General features: G+C 42.1%; 1 protein-coding gene across 1 annotated transcript; it reads right to left on the reverse strand.

Moving 5' to 3' along the window:
- Positions 1-5,767: 5,767 nt before the first annotated feature.
- LOC120026835 (zona pellucida sperm-binding protein 4) lies at positions 5,768-22,292 on the reverse strand. The gene is made up of 10 exons (XM_038971545.1): positions 21,795-22,292; positions 9,939-10,080; positions 9,759-9,860; positions 7,953-8,075; positions 7,708-7,880; positions 7,521-7,618; positions 7,053-7,201; positions 6,745-6,922; positions 6,017-6,152; positions 5,768-5,851 (listed from the first exon to the last, which is right to left on the reverse strand). The coding sequence occupies exons 1-10, from the start codon at positions 22,290-22,292 to the stop codon at positions 5,768-5,770; spliced, it is 1,683 nt and encodes a 560-aa protein (XP_038827473.1).
- Positions 22,293-22,729: the final 437 nt, after the last annotated feature.

A 22,729-nucleotide genomic window follows, 5' to 3' on the forward strand; every position in this document is an offset into this window, starting at 1 on the left:
CCTAGTTAAATAAAAATACATACAAAAATTATACACTATGACGGCTCAGGTGCAGTGGCGACCTGTCATTCAGGGCAGGTGGAGCAGAGCCACACCAGGGCAGGTGGAGCAGAGCCACACCTGTTTTGAGCCCCACATTTTTTGCTTGCTTGTTTTGCATGATATTTTGGCATTAACGTGTCACATCAGTTTGCAAACAACGTAACAGATATGTATATCATTGAGTTAATAAAGCTGCATACCAACATGGTCTCTTTTTTATTTTCTTGAGTAAGGCAGCTCCAAAATGCAGGTGTTTCAGCCTAGCTCAGTGCTTTCTGTGGTGGTGGGGCAACCCAGCAGAAATTACAGAGCATTGCGCTGTGATTGGCTCAGTGTTCTGTCACTTATGGGGACACTACGTCACCGCCAAGTCTAAGGGGAGAGCTAGAAAATTCTAGCCCCTTGGGTGCTGCCATAGAGTTACATTAGATGTGCCGACCCAAGAAGGTTCAAGGTCATTGGTCACAGATAAAATGGCGTCAAAACACGTTATATGTACAGTAGCTTTGATTGGACTGATCATTTCAACATCTTAGCTAGCAGTTATTATCATGAATCAAGTTGACAATCTACTGGCAAATCCTTTTTAATCCTTCTCATGCGAAGAGAAATTATAGATAAAACGTATATGTGCCCATCAGCCATTGGACATAAACATTACACAACAAGTTGGGAATTGCAAATTCAACAATGAGTGGTTTGGAAGGAATTAGTGAGTGGCTAACGTTAACTGCAAGCATTTCAAAGCAATCACTAGCCTGCTATTCAGTAGAGTGGCTGTGGGGTCTCAAATCTGGGATTAAGGGGCGCTTTTCCAAGTTTAAAATGATAAACATTCAACATTGGTTATGCTGTAAATTAAGTTGTTTTAAGCACGGCACAAATTATGCTTTACTGAGTTCAAGACAACTGGGAAGTCTTGAATAAATGAGATCCGACTGGGAAACACATTTTGAACCGACTTTTAGCATTTATACTAATGGTTATCAACTGTACTGCAGGGATGGAAAATCCATGGAGGTTGTGGTGTCAGCTGCAGAGGTATTTGGGTGTGGGAGAAGATTTACAGGGTGTGTTAAGTGGCGATGTCCCATCCTTTCAGGTTGATGGCATGAGGTAGGAATAAACAGCGGAGTAGGGTGGTGTTATTTTTAGTTTTTTGTGAGTGTAGTGTCATATGGTAGGGTATTTGTTTATTATTTCAAGCATAGTATAAGGGAGTTGTTCTCCAGTCTAGTAGGTGGCTGTAATGCAACATATTGGATGCCAACCGCCGTTAAACCTCATCAAAGAACAATTCTTTGGGCAAACCTGAAAGAACTGGCCAGACACAATGGCTTCAAGTGGTTTCTCTCATCGACACAAATTCGATGGAGCATCTATTATCTACATGGTGACAGTCAACCAGACATGTTTCAACCAGAATATAGCCAAGAGGATTCAAAACAAGGAGATGGATTTAGCAAACGTTAGAAGCTCAGCTACAGCCGATGCCAGCATCAAGAGTAAACTGGACACATTACATTTTTAACGCTTTTCTGATACAAACTAGTTCATTGCATCTGCCGTGGAGCCCAGATTCATAATATTACCATCCGTTTGCCGTCATTTTGAAGTTATTGCGAAAAAAAACAGGCCTTATTTTAGGGCATTTTTCACCCTGCCAGCTCCTATTCGTTCTAATGAGCACCAACTCGCCTTCCGAACAACATCCTATTCCCAGCCCACTGTGCTACGTCACAATGCCCGCTTCGCTATTGTTGGTAATAAGATATGTCCTCGTTAAACTCTTTTGCTTAACTCAAATAACGTATTAACAAAGTTTCAGCTAGTCGGTGAGCACGCTCACTGTTCGCCTAGGTACACATTTATGACCAATAGTGCTGATGGCTGGCTCATGGCCATTTAAACTTTAAACATTTTCTGGTCATGGTTGACCATATTTACTTTCAGAAAAGGTGTAAACCTAAACAAAACACATGTCCGTGTCCTTTTTCAAGATGTAGCCGATTTAAACTGCCAGATGTTTTTTGTTGTTTTGGACAATTTGATGTTTCTAAAATGGCTGCTGGGTAATTTGATGTGGGTCAAACCCTACAATAGGTATAACCTATTTTAGCCTGAACCCTAATCCCTAACCCTAATTCTTGGGTAGGGTAGCCTAGAACACTTGTTGTAATAATGTTAGTAAATACCATTAGAGTACAAGAGATTTGATTGTTTTTTATCAAAAATGCTTGCATAGGTTAACATGTTAGTTTATAAAGCCACTGACATTTTTTAAATGTGGTTTGAACTCGGTGTGACCTAGTAACCTATGTGAAAGTCCAGCAATTGACTGGGATAGGTGGGGCAGGTTTGAGATGGATCTCAGGAATTAATAAGAAAATTTGTTTCTCAGCTGCTTCACCAATGTCTTTATGTGATTTAACTTAATTGCTAAATATTACCAATAGATGGCAGCATAAGACCACGAAGCATCAATTATAGGCTTTGCAGTAATATGATTGACATAAAATAGCATGCAACCAAAGACTATATGTCCCATGATTTTCTAAAATGGTCACTCATTACTTTACAGGTAGCCATTTCTCATATTAGACCCGTGTTGCTTTTGGGAGAGAAAAAGAAAAGCCAAATAATCATTAGACAGGTGGGCTAACAACCCTAGTAGACATGCGTTATAAACAAACTTGCTTCTTTAACAATAAAACTGCCCTTCTTTAGAGTAGTTGAGTATCTGCAGCATCAGCATTTATGGATTCGATTACAGGCTCAAAATGGCCAGAAACAAAGAGCTTTCTTCTGAAACTTGTCAGTCTATTCTTCTGAGAAATTGCCAAGAACCTGAAGATTTCATACAACGCTGTGTACTAATCCCATCACAGAACAGCACAAACTGTCTTACCAGAATAGAAAGAGTGGGAGGCCCCGGTGAACATTAGTGTCTAGTTTGAGAAAGCGACGCCTCAAGTCAACTGGCGTCATTAAATATTACCCGCAAAAGTCTCAACGCCAACAGTGAAGAGGCGACTCCGGGGTGCTGGCCTTCAAGGCAGAGTTCTTCTGTGCAGTGTCTGTTCTTTTGCCCATCTTAATCTTTTTATTGGCCAGTTTGAGATGTGGCTTTTTCCTTTGCAACTCTGCCTAAAAGGCCAGCAACCCAGAGTTGCCTCTTCACTGACGTTGACTGGTGTTTTGCAGGTACTACTTAATGCTGCCAGTTGAGAATGTGTGAGGCGTCGGTTTTTGGCATTAATACTGGTCACATTAGTTTGCAAACAAAGTAAAATTGTTAAAGCCCCCATACAAACACTTTTCTTGAGTAAGGCAGTAGCCTTCATTTCTCAGAACAAGTAAAGACAACCGAGTTTCAGAAGGTCTTTGTTTCTGGCCATTTTGAGCCTATAATCAAACCCGCACATGCTGATGCGCAACTTGTCTAAAGGCCAGTTTTAGTGCTTCTTTAAATCAGAACAGTTTTCAGCTGTGCTAACAATTGCAAAAGGTTTTAATGATCGATTAGCTGATCCAAGTTTAGCATTTTAGAACGCTAACAACGTGCCATGGGCCTCTACGCCTATGTAGATATTCCGTAAAAAAAATATTCAAAAGCCGTTTCCAGCTACAATAGTAATTTAAAACGTCTACACTATTTATGATCAATGTGATGTTATTTTAATGAACAAGTGCGTTGCTTTCAAAAACAAGGACAATTAAGTGACCCCAAACTGAATGGTAATCTACATTTTAAATATTTTGGTTGTTGAGGGGTTAAAGTTACGAGAGAAAAGACTGGATTGAATTTCTATCAGTTTACAAAAACGCCACCTCCTAGGGCTCTATATATGCACATGCCTGGCATCTTTTGCTGTTGATACGATTTGGAAATGTGAGGCTGAAACCAAGTCAGCTTCCACAGCCAAAAATGGGCTATTTCATAAAAATGTGCTTTGGTCTTCATTTAAGGTTGTGTTTAAAGTCAATTTGCTTGAAGAAATGGGCAGGGTTTGTGACTGATGTAACCTAAATCACCCCATTTGCGGTTTCACAAGCGCCTCTGCCGTATGCACAAATGTCCCAATGCTGAGGGAGTGAAAGTTACTTATGGGCTAATTAAACACAATGACCAAGCCAGCAGGCTCCAGAGCGAAGCGCTATCCACTCACCCCAATATGTTTGTAGTTCGCCAATTTCATACAAAATAATATAGGTGTGTATAATTACGACACACGCGTGTCTGAGACTTCACACAAAACAAATGCTCCCAATTTTAGATGTGTAATTTGTTTATAGCTTGGAAAACAATGGGGGGGGCATGAATTGCATCATTGAAGACAGTGTTCCCAAGTTCATGGTTTAGTGATCACCGCGCCACTCTGAAAGTCAACTTCGGAATTGTCAGCAACAGATGACAACGGCAATTTGGTAGGGCCTGGTTTGGGATTCATCGTGAGCTTCTTGGTCTATTTGAATTATTATTTGTGCGCAGGTGTGACACGTCACCAGGGGTAAATTGGGAGGGACCTACCTGGGATGTCTTCCTTTAGACAAATACCGTCCCAAAACAAGCATTTACTCAAACTGAAAAAGTTAACCAGAATTATCTATTGGACAAAGTCAGGTAGGCCCTTCCCCATTTGTTTGCTTCCTAGTGAATACACCCCTGAATGTCCAATAGATGGTTTTCATTGCTAAATGTTAAACATTGAGTAAATGGTTTGTTGCTAAACATTTCAAAACTGTTTGCTAAGATCTTGTTATGACTACACCCCAATCCAGCAAGGGCAACAAAAAACCTTTTCAGGGCTGTCAAAAGCTACTGAAGTCAACTGAACATGAGCTGAAGGGAGGCACTGCCTTGCACAGGTCCCAGTTTCCCAAAAACATCTTAAGGCTAAGTTTATTAGAATCCTATGGTTAATGTGAAATTAGCCTTAAGACGCTTTTGGGAAACCGTATCCAGAGAGTCACCAAGTGCAGAACACCCGACCGGGAATGATTAGCATTGTTGACAGTGCCTTGGTATAATGTCCTTAAAGACAAATCCCTCTAGGCTGCATCAAAATGCACCCAGAAGTCTGTCACCAAACAGCTAAATCACCCACTTCCCCTCAAGACAATTTGTGACACCTCTGCCGTATGCACAATTTACCAAAGCTGACAATGAGGGTGTAGTAGCTACAGTAATTAGTTACATCGCCCAAGTCAGCTATGCTGCAGAGCAAACCAGTATACCATACACTGCGTTTGTACAAACTCTCACACAAAAGAGGTTAGAAAGCAGACTTAAGTCTCAAAACAATGAATATAACTCAGATATAGGCAAAATACAAGATTTATTTCAATATTACATTAGTCAAATTACCACATTTCTTTAGTATGTTCAAGTATCAGATTTGTCACTGTAGATTAGTCAGACCTGGAAAACAAAGGTAGGTGTGAAAGCGAGAAGTGCTCCTACTGAAGCGAGTTACTTTCAAATCTGGGAACAAAAGATAAGCAAGACTCACATTTCATTTAAAGCAGCACTCTTCTCAGTTATTTTATCTAGTGCACATGTAGTAGATCTGGTGGGGAGAAATAAAGTGAGATTAAATACTAACTAAATAATAAAAAAAGGGACAAATTGTATAAAATGTAGGCCAACTACAGTTGTGCATCAGTCGCCATGTGACAATACACCAATTCAGGGAATCGCGATGCAAGTCCCCAGTCTTTTTCCTCACCTCCTAGTTGCATCAAAGCAGCGCTCTTCACAAGTTTTTTCTGTGGGCATACACACTTCAGTAGAGCACATGAAGTAGATCTGGTGGGGAGGAATGAAGTGAGATTCAATACCAACTAAACATGTTAGACTGCAGCACAAAAAAATAAAAATTGCACACAATAGAGTGAGCTTTTTTAAAGCCTCATTCACCATGTGACAATACACCAATCACGGTGTGAATCAGTCCCCATTCTGTTTCCTCACCTCCTCATCCAGATACTTGTTGGTCCGTTGATCCATGAACTGGAATGCTTGGATCATGAAGCGACGCTGGTGGCGGTTCTGCGGCAGGTTGCTGAATTTAAGGATGGAGACATTGGGGTCCTGAGGGTTGGCACATCTAGGTGAGAAATGAATCAAGAGAACTCAATGACAACTTCCTCTTGGCAGTGTAAGGCCCTCAAACTAGAAGGCTCTGGAACTCATAGGGTAAGAGTTGAATACCCTTGGTATAAGGGGTTCTGTCACATAATGGCTGTCATGCTTTGGCTACGGAAAGGGCTACACATTGGATGGGGCAAAGTTCATCGACATAATAAAGGGATCCTTCAGGATTTTGGCAATGAGGCCCTTTACTTTTGAGTCAGATGAAGTTGGATACCATTTGTCTGCCCCTATGGCCAATATGAAGGAAGTGATCGGTAGTGTCATTAGCCAAAGCTAGCAGATACCTATAAACTTCATTGTGCCACCGCTAGTTCGAAACTTCCTTCAACTGCATACACAGACAAACAGAGCCATAAGTTGACCTGACTCTAGTTAAGTACATAAAGGGACTCATTGCCAAAATTAAGAGAACATTGGAGTCCAGCCCAACCAGAGTTTCAGCCTCTGGTAAAAGCCAATGGCTGTTCAAGAGCAAGGTAGCCCACCAATACGCAAGCTACAGTACGTTAGGCAAATCAGTCACACCATGTCATTGCAGTGCTTACCCTTCGTGAATGAGCACCAGAACGTTCTTGGCAGAGCGGGGGTAAGCCAGACAGTAGTTGACCAAAAGTGTCGCCTGTGGATTTGGAGAAGTCAGACGAACTTCTAGATACACAAGTTTACCCAGGATGAGATGCAGGGGCTGATGGTGCCGCTTGAGGTACTTAGTATAGGTTTTGTCTGGTGGGGGGGGGGGGGGGGTAAAAGAGCAATTTAAGTGTTGGGTTTGTCAGCAATGTAAAGAATTCCCAACAATGGGACAGTAACCATTATGTTCTGGCCATTGCGTGTTTACATGTCAGCCAGATACCTTCAGCAATCCTGAGTTCGACACCAAACAGTCCCTTGGATGTCACCTTTGAAGGGAATGTTACACTGGGGCTTTTCACCATGTAGCCCACACTCGCCGCTGTTGGCAGGGTACCCAGAGCTTTAGGGTAGCGGCACTCAACCATGACTCTAGAGACAAACATGGGGGGGGTACTAGTCAATCTCAGCAGGTGCATTTAACAATTCCTCAAGTGAGATTACATTCTGAAAGTGCCAAGAGGCAAATATTCATGGAATTTGCAACAGCAATATTTGAAGTTATACACTGAGTTACTTAACTGGTGAATCACCTCAATATATAGGAATACTAGGACAGAGGCATATAGCATAAACAGAAATCTAGAAAAAGGTTTAGACATTGAGATGTTCATTAAACACCAAACTGAAGAAAATGTCCAATAAGCAATGCCCATTTTGTTTGTTGCAAAATGTGTGACATCTGGATAACCTGAGGGGGTTGTCTCTGGATATTATGCCAAACTTCAGGTTAAGGGTTCGGACGGCCGTCTGTACCTCTGCTGTGTAGATCACGGTACCACCAATTTCCTAATTAAGATCAAAACAAAGTCATTGTGTGGATCATCAAGAACCACACCAGGAGGGTTCCAGAGGGCATAATATTCTTGTCCACTTACATATGAGCGAGTTCCACATTCAGTGACTGAGAACTTGAAGACCACAAACTTATCATTGACAATGACTGGGCCACAGCGAGACTTCCCAGCAACCACAAGTTTGGTGGGAGTCACAGGGAAAGTGGTGATGTCATGGTGAACAGCAAAGATAAACTGTTTGTCTGCAGTGCACTCTGGGGAGGGAGAGCGGTACACATCAGTCCTCACTACTCAAACATGATCGTGCCCTGTGAAACAATATTTACCATCCATTGGGTAGAAGCAGGCGGAAGTTGCCGAATCCACACAGCAACCCATCACCAAACACTGGGAGGACGAGATTCCAGTGGAACCACAAGCCAAGTGCTGGTTCTGGGGAATACTGCAGCCTGAAATACAAAAAACATTGGAAGTAGAAGTGAAGATCAGTAGGCAACTAATTATACTGAATAAAAAAAGTATAGTGTCAGTCCCATGTTTCATGAGCTGAAAGAGCACAAATGTGTTCCATTTGTAAAGAAAGCTCATTTCTAGCACAAATGTGTTTACATCCCTGTTAGTCATTTATTCTTTGCCAAGATACTCCATCCACCTGAGGCATAGCAAGAAGCTTATTAAATAGCATGATATTTACACAGGTGCGCTGGGTACAATAAAGTGTGCAGTTGTGTCACAACACAATGCCACAGATGTCTCAAGTTGAGGGAGCATGCAATTGGCATGCTGACTGCAGGAATGTTCATTTCTCTACCATAAGCCACCTCCATTTTAAAGAATTAGGCAGTGTCCAATCAGGCCTCAACCACAGACCAGGTTTAACCATGCCAGCCCAGGACCTCCACACCTGGCTTCTTTACCTGTGGGATCGTATGAGACCAGCCACCCGGACAGCTGATGAAACTAAGGAGTATTTGTAATAAAGCCCTGGTGGGGAAAAACCTCTCAGATTGGCTGGGCATGGCTCCCCAGTGAGTGGGCCTATACCCTCCCATGGCTACGCCCCTGCCCAGTCATGTGCAATCCATAGATTAGGACCTAAATTAAATGCATTTCAATTGACTTATTTCCATATGAACTGTAACTCAGTAAAATCGTTGTGTTTATGTTTGTTCAGTAATAGCTGTAAACTCAATGACCAGTGGATAGAAGTCCAGCTGAGGCACTGGAGTAGATATACCAGTTTCAATAGCACCTCTTAACTGGTCAAAATGACCAGGTTTCCAAATAGCATATTAAGGCCAAGTTCAGTTAACATTCTTAGGAGCATTGTTAAAAAAGAAATTCAGAGCCATTTCACAAATGCTCCTTTACCGACTGCCTCAGACCACCAAATATTGAGGTGGCTTATTCTAATGCTTAGTCAAAGAAAGAATAAACTTGGCACACCATAGGCTACACATGAAATATATTGAGACAAATTACAGACAGTAGCAAAACTCAATTGAACATTAAAAAGCTGTTCAATAGGTTCAGCCTACATTTCAATGCAGTCATCTCGATTTGAAACATATCTAGGTCACTTGTTTGTATCACTTGCAAAGACGTCGCAAATTTGTTCTAAAGTTATCTGCAGTCACAAAGAACCAGAAAGTATGCGATTCTGTGTCCAGCGGGGAGATCTGTGTATAAAGTAATGCAGGAGGGGGGGAAGCATCCAACGCATTTACCTATTCTAGTGGACTGAGGCAGGCATTCAATTATGAACTCATTGAAGTGAAACCTTAACGATGGTTTTTGGAAACCAGGCCCGGAACATTTCATGACTCACCAGGAGACTTGGTGGGATTTTGAGGGCTGGGATTTAAACACTTTGAAGGAGGCCCACCATGGGCATTGCGAAGACCATTAGAGGGGGGCAGGTGTACGGTCGAGGACAAAGAGGATTTGGGGCTAGCCGCACAGGACACTGTAGAAACATCCATTATGCCAGCTTCATTGACAAACAACACCATCAAGCTGTACCGCCCAGCCTGCAGAGAGTCAGTGTGGCAATAAATGTACAATCATTCCAATGACATTTACAACATTAAATGTATAATTTAAAACGTGGAAAGGAAAAAACCCTACCTGACGCCTAATGAGGCAGCCTGAAAAGCTGACAGTTAAAACGTTCTGATATAAGGAGTATCCACAGGATTCTGGGGCTTCAAGAACAGAGAGCATACTGTTGGGTCCTGTAGGGAAAGTTAAGAATGAGCAAAGTGGCCAAATTGCATTTGATGATCTTTAAACCTATAAATAAAATAACTTACCCAAAATCTTGACTTCACTCATTGGACCAGCTGGAAGTGTTACTTTAAACTCCTCCTCACCGCACAGAACCGCTAAACTGACTGGGGCAGCTTCGGTAACGGATACCCACTTGTTTGCATCTGACTCCTCCTCGAATTGCACCTGGAATCCACGGTCGGCGTTAAGATTGACATTGGCGGGGTCTCCAAATTGCACTACAGCCTTGTCTTTGGTATAATTCTCCTCTGTGTCAAGGTTGTGGTGGGAAAATGTTGCCTCTTCGGAAACGCGCTCCCATCCCGCTGCAGGCAATGCAAAGCAAAGCCAAGCCGGAAAAAAAAGCAGCGCGCTCCTTTGCCAAGCCATGGTTTCATACAATGCCTCACCGAATGCTGAAAACGGTATGATAGTTCATGTCTCTCCTAGGTATATTTAGGAAGTATTTGCAATTGGCTGCAGCTTTCTACCAATTGGAACGACGTTACTGCATCAGAATATACGTTCTCACAAGGTAAACGGTAACATCTGGAGTTAATAATCTATTACGCGCCACTATGTTTGCGTTTACACAGGCAGCTCAATTCTGATATTTTTTTCCACTGATCACATTAGATCTTTTCAAATCAGATCTTTTTCAGAGCTGATCTGATTGGTGAAAAGATCAATTAGTTTAAAAAAAGATCAGAATTGGGCTGCATGTCTAAACGCAGCCTATGATTGGATGTTGTCTAGGGCTAGGCTATCAAATTAGAGCCCAGTTCGAATATTAGGTTTGAGTGCTTTAAAGCGGCATTCTTTCTTCCTCCCTCTGAATAGTAATAATAAACAATGATCCTAACGTGATTAGACAGGTGTTTGCAAGGGATAGCTTCACCACAAAGCTTTCGCTGTCCAGTATTGTCAAATCGGGGATTATTGACAGGAAGCGTGAAGGAAATGGGACACGTTAAAGTATTCCAGCAGTGCCCTGGGCTCAGCTCAAATATATTAGTTATGTCCTTCCTTCCTGATCATGTTTTTTATACACAATCCATTTTAATCAGATGTAAATTGGTTGGTGATGTGACATTACTTTATTTAAAAAAAGTAGTACTTGTGTACACATTTTGTATGTGTTTGATACAGATAGATATGAGGCCGGTTTCACAGACAGGGCTTAGATTAAGCCAGAAGTAGGCCTTAATGTGTACTAGTTAAACTAGGACATGTAAGTAGCTTTCATGAACGTGGCTTAAATTTGGCTTAGTCAGCGACTGTAGAGTCCTGGAGTAAGGTAAGTAAGCCTAAATGATAACACCTGTGTTAAGCCTGATTAGGTTAAGTATGAGCACATGCTGTTGGTCTAATGGTGCTCACAAAAACCCAGAATGGAATAGAAAACACCATTACTGGAATTAATATTGAGACGAAACAATTACAGAGGCAAAAATAATTAGTTCAAAAAACTTTTGTGAATTTGAAAAAATGCTACAACAGCATTTTTGTCAAACCATCCAGTTGTTGAAAGTAAAAACCATACTTCTGCTACTGAGCAAAAGAAAAAGAGTGGTTGGGCTGCAATTTGCAGTGAATTCAATGCAAATGAAAATGTAACCACAAGAATAGTACAACAACTTCAGGTGAGATATCTTCATTATCAGGATTTCTCATATTCATATTTTTGTGACATCACATATTGAATGATGTCTGCCTTTTATAGACTCTGTGGAAGAACCTTAAACTGGCTTTAAGGAGAGACTGCAGAGATCAGAAGAGAGCGATTTACTCCTGGTGGTGGACCACCAAGACAAGACTGAAGAATTGAGTGACTTGCTGTCTGGAATAATAGAGTACTAGCAACCTCTGGATGGTATACCAGACGATGACCATTAGGACAGTTCAGATGACAACCTGAGCACAAATGATACATATACCAAAGAAAGTAAGTTGGTTACTTCCTTTGGTAAATATATTCCACTGTCTGTGTCAATCGTTATTCTTCTCTCATTCTAAGGACCATATGAGTTTATTTGTACTTCTAACAGTGTTCTTTTTCCAGAGGAAAGCAATCTGAACAGGTTGGAAGAGCCTGTGCACAGTGAGTGTACCCTCCATCTGCTATAGCATCCATGAGAGAAGATGCTGCCACCACCTTTCAGAAGAGAACCAAAAAAGATGACCATGCATGAAAAGTTAGCCAGAGGATTTCATGAGCATAAAATGAAATATCTGAAGGAAGAACATAACAGGATAATTCTACAGGTTGATTTGGATATGAAGTTGGAAGAGAGGTATGATCCCAAAAATATACAGTAATGAGACCATTTTGATTGCCAGCCATGGTGAACAATATATGTAAAAAATGTTTTGTAATTTGGATATTCATGAGTGAGTATTTAAATCACCATAAACTACATTTTAAACCAGCCTTGGTTTAGTCACTCATTTAATTTTGCTGCAAACTATTTTAATTTTGTACAGAACAAACATTATCAAAGCAGAAATAAGCCATAATGAATACATGTCATATTTAAATGCATCTCATCTAGTTGAAGTGCTGCAATGTGAAAGCAACTCTTTGTGCAAGTCCTCGTTGGTCATTGCCTGCCTCAGCCATGTGCACATCTGCTTGATCCTGATCTTCCATTGGAGGATCAGGACAGCAATGCTGCTTCAGGTAGTTGTGCAGCACAGCTGTAGCAATGATCACCTTGCAGCATCTTCTTGGCTTGAAACGAAGTGTATTGTGTAAACACTGGAATCAATATATGTATTTTTTTCCATACTCCAAACATGCACTTGACCATCCCTCTCATGCGGACATGAGCTCTGTATCTTTGCTGCTCAGCTGTTGTGGGATTTATGTATGGAGCAACTAAAAAGTTACTGACCATATCCACTGTCACCAAGTAGTAGTCCACTATGTTGTCCTCTCTGAAACAGAGCACACATTGAAGAGTTGAGAAAAATCCTTGAATCGTGAGTTGCACCTTTCCAACGGGCAACAATGTTTGAAACCTCTAAATTAGGAGTGCATACACCCTGAACATTGATAGAAAACCAGTTCTTAGGGTTCCTGTACTCCTCAGCATCTGGAGTTGATGGGAACATGACATCCACCTACACAGCCAATCACTCCTGGGAAGTGCCCATATTCATAGAATTGCACTTTATAGTTGGCTTGGCCAGCAGCATCAGGAAACTTGATGTAAAGACTCCTCAGTTCACAAATGGCCCTGCAGACTTTATAGTTGGCTTGGCCAGCAGCACCAGGGAACGTGATGTAAAGACTCCTCAGTTCACAAATGGCCCTGCAGACTTTATAGTTGGCTTGGCCAGCAGCACCAGGAAACTTGATGTAAAGACTCCTCAGTTCACAAATGGCCCTGCAGACTTTATAGTTGGCTTGGCCAGCAGCATCAGGAAACTTGATGTAAAGACTCCTCAGTTCACAAATGGCCCTGCAGACTTTATAGTTGGCTTGGCCAGCAGCACCAGGAAACTTGATGTAAAGACTCCTCAGTTCACAAATGGCCCTGCAGACTTTATAGTTGGCTTGGCCAGCAGCACCAGGGAACGTGATGTTAAGACTCCTCAGTTCACAAATGGTCCTGCAGACTTTATAGTTGGCTTGGCCAGCAGCACCAGGGAACTTGGTGTAAAGACTCCTCAGTTCACAAATGGCCCTGCAGACTTTATAGTTGGCTTGGCCAGCAGCACCAGGGAACTTGGTGTAAAGACTCCTCAGTTCACAAATGGCCCTGGAGACTTTATAGTTGGCTTAGCCAGCAGCACCAGGAAACTTGATGTAAAGACTCCTCAGTTCACAAATGGCCCTGCAGACTTTATAGTTGGCTTGGCCAGCAGCACCAGGAAACTTGATGTAAAGACTCCTCAGTTCACAAATGGCCCTGCAGACTTTATAGTTGGCTTGGCCAGCAGCACCAGGAAACTTGATGTAAAGACTCCTCAGTTCACAAATGGCCCTGCAGACTTTATAGTTGGCTTGGCCAGCAGCACCAGGGAACTTGATGTAAAGACTCCTCAGTTCACAAATGGCCCTGCAGACTTTATAGTTGGCTTGGCCAGCAGCACCAGGAAACTTGATGTAAAGACTCCTCAGTTCACAAATGGCCCTGCAGACTTTATAGTTGGCTTGGTCAGCAGCACCAGGGAACTTGGTGTAAAGACTCCTCAGTTCACAAATGGCCCTGCAGACTTTATAGTTGGCTTGGCCAGCAGCACCAGGAAACTTGATGTAAAGACTCCTCAGTTCACAAATGGCCCTGCAGACTTTATAGTTGGCTTGGTCAGCAGCACCAGGGAACTTGGTGTAAAGACTCCTCAGTTCACAAATGGCCCTGCAGACTTTATAGTTGGCTTGGTCAGCAGCATCAGGAAACTTGATGTAAAGACTCCTCAGTTCACAAATGGCCCTGCAGACTTTGAACTATTCTATATACAGTTGCTTCCCTGGCACCACACAAATCACAAGATTCCAGATGCCAAAAACTTTGGGATTTGGGTAAAGGCCTTCCTCTTTGAGACAGAGAGGAAAGTCTAGGCTCAAGCAAAGATCATCTCCAATGCATTTTCTTTGTACATACAAAAGCGGTCTCGAAAAGCTATTTCGTCAAAGTAATTTAATGGATTACTCCTATCCACAAGTACTCATCTGGCTGGCCTCTGTAGTGCATGTTGGTCTTCATTTAGATATTCCAAATAGTCCATGCTCCTTCACAAACAGTACTAAGCAGAAGTTAAACATGCCTCTTTGAAGGATTCATTTAAGATTCCATTTAGTCCTAGAGTAGCTCTAATCCTCCCTCTTGCAATCGTCTTTGTTTAATCCAGAACAGGCTAAATCTATTATTTTAATATAAATCTGTGGAAGTTGTTTTGAGTTAAGACAGCTCAAACAGGCATTTTAGTCTGGGACTAGGCTTAAGCCTTGTCTGTGAAACCGGCCCTTGGTGTCTTCAAACTTCTTGAAGCTGTAGGTTTAACAGATTAATGCAATTATGTCGATGGTAATAGAGGTTTCCTTGCCAGACGAAACATACGTTTGTGGTGACATCAAAATGAGGGGTGTTGTACAAAACAAAGTAATCAGCGATTGGATCATCTCTAACCAATGAGAGTAGATATAAAATATAATTTTAAATAAATTGTCATTCTCATATAAAACAGAGTTTGGAACCTGAGTTGCGTCACTATGAGTAAATTTAAGGTTGGGTTTGTTTTGCAATTATATCAACAATTCATTCCCCCTTTTGCCAAGCACAGATTCAACCACAAAGACCAGCGAGGTTTTTCAATGCCTCGCAAAGAAGGGCACCGATTGGTAGAGAAAAAAAAAGCAATCACTGAATATCCCTTTGAACATGGTGAAATTATTAATTGGGCTTGGGATGGTGTATCAATACACCCAGTCACTACAAAGATACAGGCGTCCTTCCTAACACAGTTGCTGGAGAGGATGGAAACTGCTTAGGGATTTCACTATCAATGGTGATTTTAAAATTGTTTGAGAAAACAGGATGGATCAACAACATTGTAGTTACTCCTCAATACCAACTGAAAAGATAGAAACGTGTACAAAATATAAATACTTGTCACGTCCGTCAAAGGGGGAGACCAAGGTGCAGCGTGATTGGAATACATTCTTTTATTCAAACTAACAAAACAAACGTGAAGCTATAAACAACTAGTGCTGACATGCAGCTACACATAGACAACTACCCACAAATACAGGTGGGAAAAGGCAACCTAAGTATGGTTCTCAATCAGAGACAAAGATAGACAGCTGCCTCTGATTGAGAACCACACCCGGCCAAACACACAGAAATACAAATCATAGAAAAAGGAACATAGAATGCCCACCCAAATCACACCCTGACCAAACCAAAATAGAGACATAAAAAGCTCTCTACGGTCAGGGCATGACAATATTCCAAAACATGCATCCTGTTTGCAACAAGGCACTTAAGTAATACTGCAAAAAATGTGACAAAGTAATAAACGTTTTGTCCTGAATACAAAACGTTACGTTTGGGCCAAATCCAACACAACACATCACTGAGTACCACTCTTCATTTTTTTAAGCATGGTATGGGTATGCTTGTCATCAGTGGCGGATTTAGGTATAGACGACATGGGCAGCCGCCCAGGGCGGCATCTTGCCGTGGGCGGCACGGGGCACCCGCACACAAATATTCGGAATGGTGACATTTGCGCAATCAGTTTTCTATTGCTGATTTGCACGTCACGTCAATGATATCATGTCACCGTGTGGGACTGTGGGTCAATTAACCTTGTCGGAGTGGGCGCCCTGATTCTAAACTCAGCAAAAAAAAGAAACGGCCCTTTTTCAGGGCCCTGTCTTTCAAAGATAATTCATAAAAATCCAAATAACTTCACCGATCTTCATTGTAAAGGGTTTAAACACTGTTTCCCATGCTTGTTCAATGAACCATAAACAATTAATGAACATGCACCTGTGGAACGGTCGTTAAGACACTAACAGCTTACAGACGGTAGGCAATTAAAGTCACAGTTATGAAAACTTAGGGCACTAAAGAGGCCTTTCTACTGACTCTGAAAAACACCAAAAGAAAGATGCCCAGGGTCCCTGCTCATCTGCGTGAATGTGCCTTAGCCATGCTGAAAGGAGGCATGAGGACTGCAGATGTGGCAAGGGAAATAAATTGCAATGTCCGTACTGTGAGACGCCTAAGACAGCGCTACAGGGAGACATGACGGACAGCTGTTCGTCCTCGCAGTGGCAGACCACATGTAACAACACCTGCACAGGATCGGTACATCCGAACATCACACCTGCGGGACAGGTACAGGATGGCAACAACAACAACTGCCCGAGTTACACCAGGAACGCACAATCCCTCCATCAGTGCTCAGACTGTCCGCAATAGGCTGAAAGAGGCTGGACTGAAGGCTTGTAGGCCTGTTGTAAGGCAGGTCCTCACCAGACATCACCGGCAACAACGTCGCCTATGGGCACAAACCCACTGTCGCTGGACCAGACAGAACTGGCAAAAAGTGCTCTTCACTGACGAGTCGCGGTTATGTCTCACCAGGGGTGATGTCGGATTCACATTTATCGTCGAAGGAATGAGCGCTACACCGAGGCCTGTACTCTGGAGCGGGATCGATTTGAGCACGTCTGGGACCTGTTGGATCGGAGGGTGAGGGCTAGGGCCATTTCCCCCAGAAATGTCCGGGAACTTGCAGGTGCCTTGGTGGAAGAGTGGGGTAACATCTCACAGCAAGAACTGGCAAATCGGGTGCAGTCCATAAGGAGGAGATGCACTGCAGTACTTAATGCAGTTGGTGGCCACACCAGATATTGACTGTTACTTTTGATTTTGACCCCCCCTTTGTTCAGGGACACATTATTCCATTTCTGTTAGTCACATGTCTGTAGAACCTGTTCAGTTTTGTCTCAGATGTTGAATCTTGTTATGTTCTTACAAATATTTACACGTTACGTTTGCTGAAAATGTATGCAGTTGACAGTGAGAGGATGTTTATTTTTTTGCTGAGTTCAGTTTGTGAGCTAGGCAGGCTACTGCCTGGGAAGGTCTATCAAATAGCGCACCTCTAACTTTGTACAGTACTAATGCAATTAGTAAAATCAGTCACACTATGAAATGCTACCAAATAAACCACAATTCATTCATAATACTGTGAATATATAGTTTCACAGACATATTGTTGCATTTTTTTCTGGTTTGTGCGAAATCATTAACAATAATGTAAAACCAGCCTGCACACCACCAAGATGAATTGGTTTAGTCTTGATTCTTGGTTGACAGTGTTGGGGATGGGTAATGTATTGATGCTCGAGTGCCAAATCAACACATTTGTTTCTATTTGTCTTTGTTACTTCTTTTTGATATTTATGAGTCTTATTTTTGTACATATTTGTATATTTATGTAGTTTTAAATGTTATGATTATTTATTTGTGTTGTTCCAAATGTCAGAATTAAAATTACAGTTAGTGTAGATTTGTGCTTTTTTTTGTTGGCGGCGGCAGTGGGCGCTGAAGGGGGGGTTCTCCCAGGGAGCCATACATGCTAGAACCGCCAGTGCTTGTCATCGACAAGGACTAAGGAGCTTTTTGGGGGGATAAAACAAAACGGAATACAGCTATAAGCACAGGCAAAATCCTAGAGGAAAACCTATTACAGTCTGCTTTCCAACAGATACAGGGAGACGAATTCACCTTTCAGAAGGACAAGAACCTAAAACACAAGGTCAAATCTAAACTGGAGTTGCTTACCAAGACGACATTGAATGTTCCTAAGTGGCCGAGTTACAGTTTTGGCTTAAAGTGGCTTGAAAATCTATGATCAACAATCAACTTGACAGAGCTTAAAAGAATAATGGGCAAATACTGTACAATCCAGGTGTGCAAATCTCTTAGAGACTTACCCAAAAAGACTCACAGCTGTAATCGCCACCGAAGGTGCTTCTACAAAGTATTAACTCAGGGGTGTGAATGCTTATGTAAATTATATATTTCTGTATTTAATTTTCAATAAATTTGCAAAAATGTCTAAAAACATGTTTTCGCTTTGTCATTATGGGGTATTGTGTGTAGATGGGTGAGAAAATATATTTAATCGATTTTCAATTCAGGCTGTAACACAACAAAATGTGGAATAAGTCAAGGGGTATGAATACTTTCTGAAGGCACTGTATATATATTTTGTTGTGTTACAGCCTGAATTTAAAAGTACTTCAAATGAGATTGTGTGTCACTGGCCTACACATAATACCCCATAATGTCAAAGTGGAAAGACGTTTTTCTGAATTTTATTTTTTTTAATTAAAAATTAAAAGCTGAAATGTCTTGAGTTAATAAGTATTAAACCCCTTTTTTAATGGCAAACCTAAAGAAGTTCAGGAGTAAAAATTGTCTTAACAAGTAACATAAGTTACTTGTACCCCACATATAAAATTATCTGTAAGATCCCTCAGTCGAGCAGTGAATTTCAAACACAGATTCAACCATATACAGTGCCATGCAGTTTTTTGATATTGAATGTTATCAGATCTTCAACCAAAACCTAATATTAGATAAAGGGAACCTGATGGAAAAAATAACACAACAATTACATACTTATTTCATTTATTTCCTAAACGAAGTTATGCAACACCCAACGCCCCTGTGTGAAAAAGTAATTGCACTCAATAACTGGTTGTGCCCCAACTTCAGCTGGAATGACTCCTACAAAATGCTTCGTTTAGTTGTTGATCAATCTATCACGTCGCTTTCTGTTGTTTTGGTAGTAGAAACTGTGGTAGAGGTTGTTGTAGTGGGAGCTGCAGTCATTGTTGTGGTAGTAGAAGCTGCAGTTGTTGTCATACTAGGAGCTGTGGTTGTGGTAGTAGAGGCTGCAGTTGTAATTGTCGTAGTAGGCGCTGAAGTTGTGGTTGTCGTAATAGGAGCTGCAGTAGTTGTTGTGGTATTAGGAGCTGCAGTTGTCATAATAAGAGCTGCAGTTTTGGTTGCCATTGTAGAAGCTGCATACTTTGTTGTGGTGGTCAACGCTGCAATAGTGGTGGTCGTAATAGGCGCTGCAGGAGTTGTAGCAGAAACTGGCACAACTGCACCTCCTGCAACTGCACCTCCTACTACTGTGTTGTTAGGTGCTGCAGATGTGCTTGTAGTAGTTAGAGCTGCACTTGTTGTCGGGGTAGGAGCTGAAGTAGAGGCCGTCGTACTAGTGGTTGTCGTAATAGGAGCTGTGGTTGTTGTTGAAAGATCTGCAGTTCTTATCATGATAGTAGGAGCTGCAGTTGTGGTGGTTGTTGTTGGAGCTGTTGTTTTGGTAGTAGGAGCAGCATTTGGAGCAGACATTGTTGTGATAGTAAAGGCTGCAGTTGTTGTGGTACTAGGATCTGCAGTTGTGCTTGTCATTGTAGGAGCTGCAGTCGTGGTAGTAGGACCTGCAGTTGTGGTCATTTGTAATAGGAGCTGTAGTAGTTGTTGTGGTAGTAAAGGCTGCAGTTGTAGTTTTCCTAGTAGGAGCAGCAGTTGTGGTCATTTGTAATAGGAGCTGTAGTAGTTGTTGTGGTAGTAAAGGCTGCAGTTGTAGTTTTCCTAGTAGGAGCAGCAGTTGTGGTCATTTGTAATAGGAGCTGTAGTAGTTGTTGTGGTAGTAAAGACTGCAGTTGTAGTTTTCCTAGTAGGAGCAGCAGTTGTGGTCATTTGTAATAGGAGCTGTAGTAGTTGTTGTGGTAGTAAAGGCTGCAGTTGTAGTTTTCCTAGTAGGAGCAGCAGTTGTGGTCATTTGTAATAGGAGCTGTAGTAGTTGTTGTGGTAGTAAAGACTGCAGTTGTAGTTTTCCTAGTAGGAGCAGCAGTTGTGGTCATTTGTAATAGGAGCTGTAGTAGTTGTTGTGGTAGTAAAGGCTGCAGTTGTAGTTTTCCTAGTAGGAGCAGCAGTTGTGGTCATTTGTAATAGGAGCTGTAGTAGTTGTTGTGGTAGTAAAGACTGCAGTTGTAGTTTTCCTAGTAGGAGCAGCAGTTGTTGTTGTTGTAGGAGCTGCAGTTGTTGTCGTAGAAGAGGCTTCAGTTCTAGTTGTCATATATATGTTTTGGTATTTTTTATTTAACCTTTATTTAACTAGGCAAGTCAGTTAAGAACAAATTCTTATTTACAATGATGGCCTACACCGGCCAAACCCGGTGTAGGCCGGGTTTGTAGTGACGCCTCAAGCACTGAGGACCTGCAGTGGTTATTCTTGTTTTAGGAGCTACAGCCGTTGTTGTGGTAGTAGCAGTTGAATTTGTCCTGGTAGCAGTCTGTCTCTCCGACATTTGCAACATTGTTTCAGTATTCAAATTCCATCTCCTGCTGTGCCATAGTAATGAAGGAGTCGGGACGAGACAGACATGCAGGCAGGATTTCTCAACCAGTCAAAATCTTGAATCAGCTGGCATCATTTTTATGGATATATACAAACAAATTGAAATTGAAAAAAAGTCTAATTAAACACAGCTAATTTGCAGTCTTTACAGCTTCAGTTTGAAGTGATTGTGTTACTGTAGGTGTGTTGTTGGCTAGCTCCTCTGAAAAACTGTCCTAACGAGTGAGCACATTTTCTTTGTCAGTTTAAATTTGCTCCTCATTAGCTCATTGTTATGGATGTATCCAAATAAATGTCATTAGAAAACAGCTTATGCAAATGCAGCTACTTTGCTGTTATTCTGGCTGTTATTTTTGACATGACTGTAGGTTAGCCATAGTTGGCTAGCTAGCAAGCAAGGAATAAGAACGTTGCCAGCCAGTATGGCAATGGAACATTTAGAACGAACGACTGGGTCAAGTCCATAGATACAGAACAAAAAGAATGAACAACTGGGTTGCGTCCATAGATACAGAACAAAAACACTGAATGGCTGGGTTGAGTCTCTAGCAACCCTATATTTGTGTCGGGATGTTAAATGACGAGACAGAGGCACTGATGCGAGTAACCAGTCTTGTTCAGTACATTGCAATACATCCGGGTATCTCAAGCACACCGGTAAAAACACTGGAGTTGCAGTAATTAACATTTACCAACAGATGGCATCACTGTGCCATTTTACACCCATAACATCTTCCCTTTTATAAAATAGGACAGGAGCTATCAATTCACTAACAAAACAAACCTAGTAATAATTTCAAACATGAACAGTTTAGGTCTTTTTTTTCTTCTCTTCAGGTAACAACTTTATCAAAATGTGTTGTCTCTTCACTTTTATCACTGTCTCTCAACAATCCCTAATGGGAAATTTACAGATTAATTATTTTTGGTGGCTGGGACAGACGCCTGCAGCGTGAAAAGACAGGGGGCTTGTCTGCGAGGACTGCGGGTTCCCGTACAGGCGTGTGACCTGACTGTCTAAGGGGAGTATTGATGGGCGAGGGAGCGGCCAACCTGTGATCCCCTGGCTCTTCGCCCACTGCCTCATGCCCCATGTGACTTGCTGGGGTTCCGTCTTTTGTCATGTGACCCCTATGACCATCAGAGTTCTGAGTAGGTGCTGGCTCAGCAATCCGAAGGTCAACCCTGTTACGACAGTACAGTGATCCATTCACTTTGACCAAGTAGGAGCGTGGTGCCACTTTCTGTACACAGGATCCGAGTCTCCAGAGGCCCGTCCGGTCCCCTAGTAGTGGCTTCATTCGCACTGTTTCACACACCCTGAGCTCAGGTAAGTCTTTTGCTGATTTGTCGTAGATGAACTTGGAGACATGTCTTCTGTGACGTAGCTTCACCAGCACGTCTGTCACTACACATGGCTCCAGGAGAGTGCTGGCTACTGGCAGAGCTGCTTTTAAGCGCTGTGCCATGAGGCGCTGGGCCGGGCTGCTATCCATGCCTTCTGTCGGGGTATTGCGCCACTGCAGGATTGCTTTCCAGGCATCTTTGCCCTCTCGCAGAGCTTTTTTACATAGGTTCTTTGCGATTTTGACTGCCGACTCCGCCTTCCCATTAGCTTTTGGGTGTCATGGTGATGAGGTGACATGCTAGAATTCCCATTCTGCAGCAAATTTTCAGAACTCAAATCTGGATAATTGGGGTCCATTATCTGAAATTACCCTATCTGGCTGGCCATAGCAGGCAAACTGAGCCTTGCAGCGTTTGATCGTTGTCTCTGCTGAGAGGTCGGGGAGGAGGTCAATCTCTCAGAAGTCTGAGTAATGATTGACTACCAGCAAAAAGTCTTTGCCACTGTGCTGGAAGAAATCTAGACTTATTATCTGCCAGGTGCGCATCGGTAGCTCGTGGGACATCATCGTCTCTCTCTGTTGCT

The sequence above is a fragment of the Salvelinus namaycush genome, chromosome 32, assembly GCF_016432855.1.
Source record: "Salvelinus namaycush isolate Seneca chromosome 32, SaNama_1.0, whole genome shotgun sequence".
In the NCBI taxonomy this organism is placed as follows: Eukaryota; Metazoa; Chordata; class Actinopteri; order Salmoniformes; family Salmonidae; genus Salvelinus; species Salvelinus namaycush.